The sequence below is a fragment of the Chiroxiphia lanceolata genome, chromosome 4, assembly GCF_009829145.1.
Source record: "Chiroxiphia lanceolata isolate bChiLan1 chromosome 4, bChiLan1.pri, whole genome shotgun sequence".
In the NCBI taxonomy this organism is placed as follows: Eukaryota; Metazoa; Chordata; class Aves; order Passeriformes; family Pipridae; genus Chiroxiphia; species Chiroxiphia lanceolata.
The window spans coordinates 58729382-58741211 of record NC_045640.1 but is presented as its reverse complement, the minus strand read 5'-3'; the positions used below and the strand labels follow the sequence as shown (position 1 = coordinate 58741211).

The following is an 11830-nucleotide window of genomic DNA, read 5'->3' as shown; positions in this document are numbered from 1 at the left end:
ATGTAAAGCATACTTGTTTAACAACTGCAAATGTTTCAGTAACGTGCATAGAAACTCAGAAACGCAGATCAGTCTTGCAGTCCAGAAAGCCAACTATATTCTGGGCTGTTTCAAAGGAAGCAGGACGGGGGAGGTGATTGTCTCCCTCTACTCCAGACTCCACCTGCAGTACTGCATCCACCTCTGGGACCCCCAAAATAAGAAGGTCGGAGACCTGTTGGAATAAGTCCAAAGGAGGCCATGGAGATGATCAGAGGGCTGGAGCACCTCTCCTATGAAGACAGGATGAGAGAGTTGGGGTTGTTCAGTCTGGAGAAGAGAAGGCTCCAGAGAGACCTTACAGCACTTTTCAGTACCTAACGGGGTACTGAGACCTAAGAGAGCTGGAGAGGGACTTTTTACAAGGACATAGTGTGATAGGACGAGAGCAGAATGGCCTTAAATTGAAGAAGGGTAGGTTTAGATCAGATGTTAGGAAGAAATTCTTTACTATGAGGGTGGTGAGACACTGGCACATGTTGCCCAGAGAAGTTGTGGATGCCCCATCCTTAGTAGTGTTCAAGGCCAGGTTGGATGGGCATTTGAGCAACCTGGCCTAGTGGGAGGTGTCCCTGACCATGGCAGGGGTGTTGGAACTATATGATCCTTAAGGTCCCTTCCAACCCAAATCCTTCCATGATACTAAGCAATACCTGCTCCAGGGCCGCACCTGGCTGTTTCCCGACACGACTCCCTGCAAGGCCAACTGTTGCTGAAGAAGGAATTTTGCAAGGAACACCTTAGGGGCAGACCCAGAGCACGCCTGAATCTTTATTGTAACAGTAATTCCAAGTTTCATGTTTTTATAATTAAGAAACATCCCTCTTCCAACAGTGTTGTAGCAGGGGGAGGCAGGTTTCAATCTGACCTGGCTGTGACTCTGTTTCCCGCAGTGGAGGTCCGTGGCTGGGCTGCCAGCCCGACATTTTAGCCCTCGAGCAGCAGCGTTCATCCGGCAGCGATTTTCCAGCCCGCTGTTTGTGCAGGCAGCTGCCCAGGGCCGCTCGGGCAGGGCGTGATGCCCTAAGGAGCGGCCGATCGGCTGCGAGGCTGCAAAGGCGTGAGCAGGCAAGGAACCAGCTTGAAACACGGGTTCATTTTGCAATGGTTGAGGCAGCTGGGAAGGTTGAGGCTTCAAGGGTTGAGGCAGCTTCAGGTGTTCTGGACCCGATTTGAGGCTCGAAGAGCAGGGCTGCGTTCCAGAGATGCAATTGCAGCCCTAAGCCGCTTCCAGACGGTGAGGAGGGTCCTGTTCACGCCGGCCCCATCCTTCCCGGCGGGGAGCGCAGGGCTGCACCCTCTGGCCCGCCCTCCGCGGGGGTGGTGCCGGCGGCGGCGGGCCGGGAGCGGAGGATGCTGCCGCTGCTGCTGCTTCTGCTGCTGCCGGCGCTGGCGGGGGGGCAGGGGGCGGTGGTGCTGCGACTGGGGCTCCGGGGCAGCCCCCGCGGCGAGGTGAGCCCGGATTTCCTCTCCCTTACTCTGGATGCCAGCCTGGCCCGGGATCCGCGCTTTGTCGCCTTGCTCAGGTGAGCCACGTCTCGCCTCTTTGGGCAAAGGAAAAAAGGTTCTGGGGAGAGGAGGGGCACGGCAGAGGGGTCCCCCTGGGCAAGGGGAGAGGTCCTCGGCAGGCAGAGAAGTCTGCAGCCACGGAGATGTGGGGGGAGCTCGGACATCCCGACGGAGAACAGGAAAATGCGCTGCGGAGCGAGATGGGGGGAACGGGGAACCCCCCATCCCTGGAGCTGGGGTCGGGGGAGGCTGCTGGATCACCTCTGCCTCGGGATTCACCAATTCCATCCTCCCAGGGCAGCAAGGCGGTACCTTCCGCGGGTGCGAGCCGCGCCGGCTCGATTGTGCTCGGGGAATGAGTAGCTGGGCTGGGTGGATGCGGGGAAGGGGCAGCTCGGGGATAAACCTGGGAGAGGAGCTCCTTTGCGAGCAGAAAAAAAGGAGAAGGAAACTGAGGGAACTGGTGTTGTTTGGCAAACGGAGGCTCAGGCGAGACCTTATCGCTCTTTTACAACTACCGGAAAGGAGGCTGTGACGAGGTGTGGTTCGGTCTCTTGTCCCAGGTAACAAGTGACTGGTGGAGAGGAAACGACATCAAGTTGCTTCAGGGGAGATTTAGATTGGATATTAAGTAAAATAGGCATCGGAACAGGGAAGTGGTAGGATCACCATTCTTGAAAGTGTTCAAAAAACCTATGGATGTGGCACTTTGGGACATAGTTTATGTGGTTTAGTGCTGAACATGGCAGTGCTGGGTTAGTGTTTGGAGTTTTTGATCTTAGAGTTCTTTTCCAAGCTTAACGATTCTGTGATTATACAGAACAAAGGCGTTATGTATGGAGGGGCTGGGGGCTGCTATTCCTGCTGTTCCGCAGGATAAAAATCATCTGAGCCCTCAGGTAGATTGGCAGACTTATGTCAACATGAAGTCAAATAAATACTGAGGAGGGTCTGTCACCACCAAAGCTGAACCGAGAGATCCAACACATGAAGTCTTTTTTTCTCCCTGGATAACACTAAACAACTCTGGACTGCTGGGTGATGGTGTTCCCTGTCTGTTCTTTTGCCTCTGACCTCTCTTCTACCTTTTCTTCCCTGCTTTTGCTCTATTTTTTTATCTTTTTATTTCCTTTTTTATTCTCTCTTTTTTTTTTTTTTTTGGAAGCTGTCTTAATTATTCCCTTTTCATCTCTCTGATCCCATTTTTCATCCCCACTGTATTTCTCCAGTCCTGATTTCCCTCCTCTCACCACTTTCATCTTTTCCTCCTCACCGAGGTGGGGAGAGAGGCATCACCAGCTTTACTGGAGAGGGCTCAGGTCCCCAGCCTCCAGCCCCAAATGCACGCCTTGGGGTTCACTCTGGGGCCAGCCCTGCCACCAAGAGGAGTGGGAAGTACTCAGTGGCCTCTAATCTGCTGTTTGTCACCACTGGGCAGATAAGGCTGATGTGTCTGGTATCCTTCATCCCCCCGTGAGGGCTGGGTGTCAGTGCTGCACATCCTGCAGGGGGTGTATGCAAGTAACAGAGGCAGAGTTGTGTTCTTCTATGCACCTGCTTTGCTAAAGCTAACACCTGCCCCAGCATGGACTCTTAATCTCTCTTAGGTACAAAAAAGATTGCTTTGGCTGGTTTTGATTGAAAGGGGAACTGACGATGTAAAGTCAGTTTTATGCCCACTTTCTCACGGGACTGTTATGTTAGTGTTGCATAAACAAAACCAAAAGGTCTAGGTGAGAGGGATGTTTAGGATAAAAAAAAATACCTGTTTTGAAATATTGCCTTACTTTTCTCCAAGGATTTGACTCCCTGCCTGTGCCCATGTTCCCTCAGGCATGTCTTCACCTTGTTGCCTCATCAATGCTCTCCTGGATCACCTGGCCAGCAGTGTCCCTGTTGTACAGTGCAGAGGGCTGGGACACAGATCCAGGCAGGTGTCAGGAGTGCCCTGAGTGAACTGGATAGCCCCAAGTCACTGCAGCATATTCCTCCAAGTACTTCCCATATTAGCCTCTACACCAAAGCTACAGTGGTTTTCTGTTTCTCAATGTTCCTTCCTCAGCAATCCCAAACTGCGTGCACTGGCGACAGCCCTGTCCCCAGGCTTCCTGAGGTTCGGCGGCACTGAGACAGATTTTCTTATCTTTGATCCCAACAAAGACTCAACTTCAGAAGAAAAAATCCTCTGGGAACTTCAGGCACAGCAAGGTAAAATGAGCATCAATATGTTAAACTCGAAACCATCCTAGGTTTAGGAGAGGACTTTGATGCAGGCTGAGGATGCTGCAAGGGCACGGCAGCAGTGCTGGGTGTCCTCCACAGGGTCACCGTTCCTCTCCTCCATGGAGAGGAGATCCGTGGACCTTCAGCACAGTTTGTGGGAAGAGCTGTGCCAGACATTGGAAAGTGAGAAAAAATGTGGGGGACTGAAATCTGCCATGGCATCTCTGCTGAGACTCTCCCTTTGCTGCCCTGTGCTCCTTGCATCAGTCTTGGGTCCTCCCACACTGCCTGGGAGGTGTTCAAGGTCAGCTCAAAAGCTGTGGCTTCATTATGAAAACCAAGTAAGAGATGGAAGAAATAATCTGAGGAGAACACAGTGTGTGATTTCTTTGTACTGGCCAAAGCCAGAGAGCTAGGCTGGGAGTGCAGCCTTGCCCTCCTGTGTCTGACAGGGCAAGCACGGATCCACTGGACCACTGCCAACTGCTTGAGCTTGGTATTTTCTCTTTAAACTTAGCAAAAGCATGTAAATCCTTTTAGACGTGTTTCCAATGAAAAATTTCCCATCTGTTCCTGTAGTACATAGCACAACAGTGCAATCATACCTTACTGTACAACCAGAGATGCTTGGTTTTGAGGTTGAGTGGTACTTTTCCCCTCGTATCACTTCACTGAGTAGCTGCCTCGTGTGACCCTGGCTCGTGCCTTCCTCTCTTAAGGAAGAGGAACCTCTCCAGGTTGTGGCTTGTTCCTGGTTTGCGTGCCAAGAAAAAACATGAGCTCTGAAGAACAAGTGTCTCATGACTCCTGCCAGCGTTGCTGCTGGAGCCATGCAGGGGATTCAGGGCTCTCCTCTGCACAGGACGGGCAGTGCAGGAAGCATTGCCCCATTTGTGCCCACAGCAAGGTGGGCTATGATCCCTGCCATACCACTGCATGCCAGGACAGCTTATCTGCTCCTTGGGCATGGCAGCCTATGCTTTGTCAGGTCACTGGAATGAGGGTTTCCGGATGGTGCTCCAAAAAAACAGTTTATTGGGGGTTGACTGCCGCAATACCAGCTTACAGAAGCACAGCTCAGTCTTCCTTCACCCTGCTATCTCCATCACCTCAAACTGAAAAATATGCATTTTTTACATAGTATCTATTTATGCATCAAGCCAGCCCTCTTTTCCTATGTTATTAATGCTATGGAAGTAGCAATGCATTTCACAGAAGTGCATGACCAGCTCTCAGGCTTGAACCAAGGAACTGTGCTTCCTCCTGAGGGATGCAGCCCTTCACGCGTTGGACCCTGGCTGTGAAGGTGAGGACTTAATTCCTATCAATCTTCTACCCTACAGAGGCTTGTGGCTCAACACCTGTGTTCTCTGCTGTTGAGAAGCTGCTGCTGGTCCAGTGGCCCAGCCAGGAGAAGCTGATTCTTGCTGAGCAGAACTGGAAAAAGCACAAAAACACCACCATTACAAGTAAGACTTTGATGGATTTCTCTGTAGGGTTTATAAACAAGGAGGTGCAAATCTCTGCCCCACAGTAAAAGGGTTGTAGGCTGTCAGGAGGTGAAACCACTGAAAAATAAACATTTTACCTCCTTAGCAAAATATTCAAAGAACTCTTTTTCTACTGTTTGCACATCTGCAGCATCAGACTAAATAAATATGGGCAGTACAATTGTTGCTTGGCTGGAGCTCAATTAGCACAGTGTAACCTTGGGATAAGCATGCTCCCTTTCTCCTTTGTGCAGAAAATACCCTGGATATTCTCTACAGCTTTGCAAACTGCTCAGGGTTTCACCTGATCTTTGGACTCAATGCCTTGCTGCGGAAAGGTGGTTTGCAGTGGGACAGCTCGAACGCCCAGGTGCTGCTGGACTACTGTGCCTCACAGAGCTACAACATCTCCTGGGAGCTCGGGAATGGTAAGTGCAAAACCTGCTTGTTGGTCAAGCCAGCTGTCACCCGGGAAAGTACCACCACGGGGTATGGGCTGGTAGTTTTGAATTGTTTGGATGATGGCACATAAAGGCAAGGTGATGTTTTATTAAGAAACATTAAGGTCTTCATTTGCAAAGAGGGATTTCATGAGAAGATCCAATGAATGAGCAAACTGAGGTGATTTTGCTTCTCCTACCAAGGCTTTTAGATCAGGTGAACGATATTCCTCAAGGTGCAGGATGTCACCTATCGAGACTGGCTAGGATAGAGTGCTGGAGAGCAGCACGCTGCATCCCCCAGGCTTTTGATTTCATGCTTACTACCTTCAAATATCTCACTCGTACCCTGCCAGATCAGGTGAAGCCTTAGGGGACTGGTGCTCCCCATGTGGAACAAGCTGCCCTATTTTGTGTCCCAGAACTAGAGGGGGGTGTTGATGTGCACGTGTCTTTGCCAGAGCCCAACAGCTTCAGGAAGAAATCTGGCATCCACATCGACGGCTCCCAGCTGGGGCAAGATTTTATTCACTTACGCCAACTTCTGAATAACTACACCCTCTACCAGCATGCAAAGCTCTACGGTCCCGATGTTGGGCAGCCCCGGAAGCACACACAGAGACTGCTGAGAAGGTAGGGCTGTGGGGCACCAGCAGCACCCTCCAGGATGGGGCAGGTGTGGATAGTGGTACTTTATCTGCATCCAGGTGCTGGGGGCATGAGGACGCATCTGAGCAGGGTTTTAAGGATTTTCTGTTCCAAATCAATAGTACGGATGTACAAATGGACACACCTGGTCTATTTGAGAACAATTTCATCGCATATTTCCTTAAATTAGAAACATGGATTTTTTTCCCCTTGACTGAGGACAACTAAAGCCTTACCTGCATACATGAGCTCAAGGCTTAAACATTTAGCCGGTTGAAACTCAGCTGCTGGCAATATGTCAGTGGTCTGCATGCTTTTCCACTGAGCACTGGCTGTACTGCTGTGCTAACAAGGGCTTTTTGCCCTAGAAACCCCTGTGTGTTAAACATTAATTCATCCACCCAGCAACCTGCTGAGGCAGCCAGGCTGTCCAAAGCATTGGTCCCAAAGCATTCACGATCACTGCTGCCAGCCAGGGGCAGAGGGGAGGGCTGTACATGGTGGCTCACTTGTGGGGGGGCCATGACCCATCACAAGTACCTCCTAACCCCCTGCTCTCCACCACATTCCCTCTGGTTGCAGCTTCCTGAAATCGGGAGGGAAGGTGATCGACTCTGTCACGTGGCACCAGTAAGTACCACTTGAATGCCATTGTCACTCTGATTATTGCCTGTTTTCTTCACAAAACGTCAGTTTGAACATCTCAGCAGGAAGAGGGGGGTGAAATAACCTTTTCAGCAGTTCCTCAGGGGCCTCTCCACAAACTTCTCTGTTCAGAATAAGAGAGGAATTGAGGGAGCGTATTAGAGAAGTACAGAAACCTCCAAAGAGGCTACTTGGTGCAGAGACCCGAAAGCAGTGGTGGGGGGTTGTAACACAGGCACAGCTGCAGGGAATGCAATGTGTGCAAGACAGTCCTTTTGCTTGCTAAATATGTGCATGGAGAAAAACAGAAGTGGGATGTGGGAAAAAAGATGACATAGCAGCTTTTCTTCTCACAGAAGCGTGAGGGGTTACGTCAGTCATGACTCTCTCCTGCACGAGGAGAGTTTCTGCATCGAAGAGAGTTGAGCCTTTTTGCATATGCATTTCAACATGTACCAAAAGCTAGTGAGATCTGAGCTGCAGTCCTGGTTATTTCAAAGCTCCAAGCTGCCACTTCTTGCAAATAAAATGCGCTTTCCCATGGGAAGAAGGGGGTGTTGTACAAAAAGAAAATGAGGTGGCTCAAGCTTACTCAGCAGAGATGCCTCTGCTGAACCTCTGTGAGAGTAGAAGGTTTTTAATGTAAAGTTTTAAACAACATAAGGGTGGCTGGACTTTAAAACAGAGTCAGTACCCCTGACATTGATTCTTTCTTGGCTTTAGAAAGGCTAAACTTGCTTGAGTGAAAGTTTTGTTTGCTGAAAGCAAATTCAGGGAGTCACTGATGATCCTGTTGACAAATGCACCCAACTCCTAAAAAGTGCAACAGAAGCCTCGTGAGCTGATGTGTTGTGCTGTCTTTTTCTCTCTATTTATGTCTACTTGATATAAATGAAAAGCCCTGCAGGTCTGGCTGACTCCTACCCATGGAGAAGGGATAGTAGCTTCTCCTGTTTCCTTAGGTTTGCTCTCCAAGTGAGTCTGGGCTCTGTGGGGGTAACTGGCCCTCAGATCCCACCTGCAGTGCAAGCAGCACTGGCACAGTCCCAGCCCTTTGCTCTTATGCCTGGCTTAGACATGCAGGTTTAAAAGGCTCAGGTGGCAAGTTGGCAGCAGGGCACCTGCCATGAAGCCCTCATGCTTGAAAGACATTTCCAGTGCAAAGGCAGGTTTTTTTCCCAGAGTCAAATGCAGCACAGTGACATGCAGCAGTCAGGTGAGAGTGGGAAAAGATGCACATACTTCTATTACATACATATGTGTATATATATATGACTCGTCTATGCATTTTGAACTGCTAGAAAGGCATAAAACTTGTCCTCTCCCATTCCTGGGCTGTTCTTGCCCTTCCTGTGGCTGCCTTTGCTTTAAGTGGACATGTGTTATTTTCTTTACTAGTTTAGGATTATCAGGTTTTAGCTTCCCCTTGTGGCTAGAAGACTTCAGCTACTTCTGGTAGAACTGAGTGACAGCACAACAAAATGCAAAAACCACAAGGATCCCAATTTCCCGTTCTTTATTTGGACAAACCAGACTTAAAAGCTCTACTGCTCCTAGTGGAGGCCAACCTTCATCCCATAGGGATGCCTACATCCTGTTCCCCTCCAAACGGCCAAAATATTCCAACAGAGGGACAGAAGCTAGGATCTGATATTTTTAATATATAACTTGATACAGTAATGCAAGTAATCACATAGGAATGTCGGACTCCTCAGCAAGAGAAGATTTGCAGAAGCTGGTTTTTACCCAGTGATGTTTTCCTAATTCTAAATGAGTAGAGGCAAACAAACCTACTACTTTTGCTGTTGGAGATTTCTGTAATATCCTGCCTCCATCGAGGTAGTTATACCTGACAGTCCCTTAAATACAAATGAAATATCTATATATTTGGAAAGCAAAAGAATAAAAAGACCTGGACAAAAAAATAGTGCTGTGGATAAATGTATCAAGCAGCTGAATACTTTTGGTGGTATTTTGTACCACTGGTGGTATTTTTCCTTAATTTTGGCTATGTTTCTTTTTCCTATTTTCAGTTACTATGTGAATGGACGGAGTGCAACAAGGAGGGATTTCTTGAGCCCTGAAGTGCTGGATACCTTTGCCACAGCCATACATGAAGTCCTGGAGGTACCTTGTCCTGTTCAATCATTCCCATGTTCAGATTCATAGAATCATAGAATCAGCTGGGTTGGAAGGGACCTCTGAGATCATCAAATCCAGCCCTTGATCCACTACCATCCTGGTTACTAGACCATGGCGCTAAGTGACACATCCATCTCATCTTAAAAACCTCCAGGGACAGAGAATCCACCACTTCCCTGGGCAGCCATTCCAATGTCTGTAAAGACTTTCTTCCTAATATCTAACCCAAACCTCTCCTGGCAGAGCTTAAGACCATGCCCTCTTGTCTTACTGATAGTTGCCTGGGAGAAGAGACCAACCTCCACTTGGCTACAACCTCCTTTCAGGGAGTTGTAGAGAGTGATGAGGTCTCCCCTGAGCCTCCTCTTCTCCAGGCTGAACAACCTCACCTCCTTCAGCCTCTCCTCATAGGACTTGTGCTCCAGTCCCTTCACCAGCCTCATTGCTCTTCTCTGGATCTGCTCCAGCACCTCAATATCCTTCCTGAACTGAGGGGCCCAGAGCTGGACACAGTACTCCAGGTGTGGCCTCACCAGTGCTGAGTCCAGGGGCAGAATCACTTCCCTGGTCCTGCTGGCCACACTGTTCCTGATCCAGGCCAGGATGCCATTGGCCTTCTTGGCCACCTGGGTACACTGCTGGCTCATGTTCAGCTTCCTGTCAATCCAAACTCCCAGGTCCCTTTCTGCCTGGCTGCTCTCCAGCCACACTGTGCCCATTCTTCCTGGGGGTCAGCAAACTTTCCAGAATAAAGCACAATTTCTTCCTAGCAATGAACGGAGTCCTCAAAGCTTGGTTGCTGCTGACATTGTAAACTTAAAAAAAAAAAAATTAAAATTAATGATACTAATAATGAATGAGCTCCAGCCCTTTGCCAGGCAGCAAGCATGGTGCCAGATGCATCACACACCTACAACATTCCCATTTATTGAGGTAGTTGTTACTCAGGGATATAATTTTTGGTCGTTCCATCCCCCCACCCCATTTTTTTTGTATTTTTTGATCCTGAGAACATTATAACTTAGAATACAGCACTACTCTGCACAAGAAGATTTACAGGACCTGGATTTTAGCAATGTTTGCCTTATTTTGCATGGGTTTTGGAGGCGGTGGGATGTAAATCTACTTCTAGTCTTTTTGATAATAATTTCTGTGATATCCCATCTCATCTGGTGATATCCCTTAAATGCAAACACCGTACCGAGGCTTTTGGCTAAAGCACAAAATGTCATTTATTTCAGTAGCCCAAAAACTTAACTGTTGCTCTTTCTCTTCTTCCCTAATGCTACACTGGCCAGATTGTCGATGGGACCGTGCCCAACAAGAAGGTCTGGCTGGGAGAGACGAGCTCTGCCTATGGAGGGGGAGCTCCTAGACTGTCCAACACTTATATTGCTGGCTTTATGTGAGTGCCATGTCCCAGATGTGGGGGAATTACACATTTTACCTGCTGAAGGGCCTGTGTACCTGCACCACGAAGGAACGTGGCTTCCTCAGGCTTCCTGGGGAGTGCAGGCAATGGGTGGGTTGAGGATTGTAACCTTCCCATCACTCCCTCTGTGCTTCCCCTGTGCCTGAGGTTCAATGTACGCCCAGGCAATAGCAGATTCCCACAGGAAATGGGGGATGAGAAGCATGAGAAGGCTGTATTTCTGCCCTCAAATCTGCAACACCAACTCTGTCCTTTTGTGAGGAAAGAAAGACACACAGGTGTCCTTTTCTTATGCCATCCTTTGACCACCATGAAATAACCAATCAAAAGCCAATTTAGACATAAAAACAATTTTCTCCAAGGACACCAACTATAGCATTTGGTTGAAATTAAAGAATTCATGCTTTTATTAGCACTTTGATCAGTTTGCACATTCAGGGAGATAAAATTGCATTGGAATGTGATGACCTTTTCATCAGGGTCTGGTAGGTCACAAAGTGAAAGCTTGTTAACAACAGGCAACCTTGTCATTGGTGTGATGATTTCCCTCAGCCTTCAGACCTTTGGCCAGTTCAAGAGCATCCACTGCCGCTCTTATTTTCCACTGTCTACAGACAAGGGAGTGAAGCAACTGTTCCCACCAGCTCAGACTTCCAGAGGTGGTCTGAAATTATTTTTTGATGTAGTCATGGAAGATTTGAATTGAAATTATTTGTGTGATTTTAAGGAAGTCAGCATCATGTGCTAATTCTTGCTTTTCTGCTTCCCAAGCTGGTCGGAGAGGGGCAATAGAGTGCAACTGAGGTCAGCAATTTCATCTGCACAATATATTTGCCTCATTTTTTTGGCAGGTGGTTGGACAAACTCGGTCTTTCAGCCAGGAAGGGGATTGATGTAGTGATGAGACAGGTTTTCTTCGGGGCAGGGACCTATCACCTGGTGGATGCCAACTTTGAGCCTTTGCCGGTACGTAAGGAACCCCCCTAACACCACCTGAATGCTGCAGGTACTTCTGCACAGGCAGCACTGGCTGGGGAGGCACAAGTCAGCTATTTTAACAACACCTTTTTTTGTTGAACAGTTGCAGTTATCCTTGTACCTAAAGTTATCTCGTTTCATTATGGGTTAACATATTACATAAATATTATATATACAAGATATTTACTGCAATTGCAGGAATGCAGCCACTCTTCAGCACAGCAGAGACTGATTTGTGGGACATGATGCTCAGGTTTGTATGCAGATACTTCTGGAGCTCACAA

General features: G+C 48.5%; 1 protein-coding gene across 2 annotated transcripts in view; it reads left to right on the top strand.

Annotated features, from left to right (window-relative positions):
• Positions 1 to 1377: 1377 nt before the first annotated feature.
• Positions 1378 to 11830, top strand: part of HPSE (heparanase) — a 22866-nt gene continuing 12413 nt past the window's right edge. Inside the window, exons 1-9 of one of the 2 annotated variants that reach the window (XM_032686047.1) lie at positions 1378 to 1565; positions 3611 to 3756; positions 5115 to 5240; positions 5516 to 5689; positions 6163 to 6334; positions 6932 to 6979; positions 9028 to 9121; positions 10435 to 10541; positions 11420 to 11534. In XM_032686047.1, the coding sequence (XP_032541938.1) occupies positions 1393 to 1565; positions 3611 to 3756; positions 5115 to 5240; positions 5516 to 5689; positions 6163 to 6334; positions 6932 to 6979; positions 9028 to 9121; positions 10435 to 10541; positions 11420 to 11534 (1155 nt within the window). In that variant the 5' untranslated portion in view covers positions 1378 to 1392. The remainder of the gene's footprint in view (positions 1566 to 3610; positions 3757 to 5114; positions 5241 to 5515; positions 5690 to 6162; positions 6335 to 6931; positions 6980 to 9027; positions 9122 to 10434; positions 10542 to 11419; positions 11535 to 11830) is intronic. The other variant, XR_004356761.1, reaches the window with a different exon arrangement.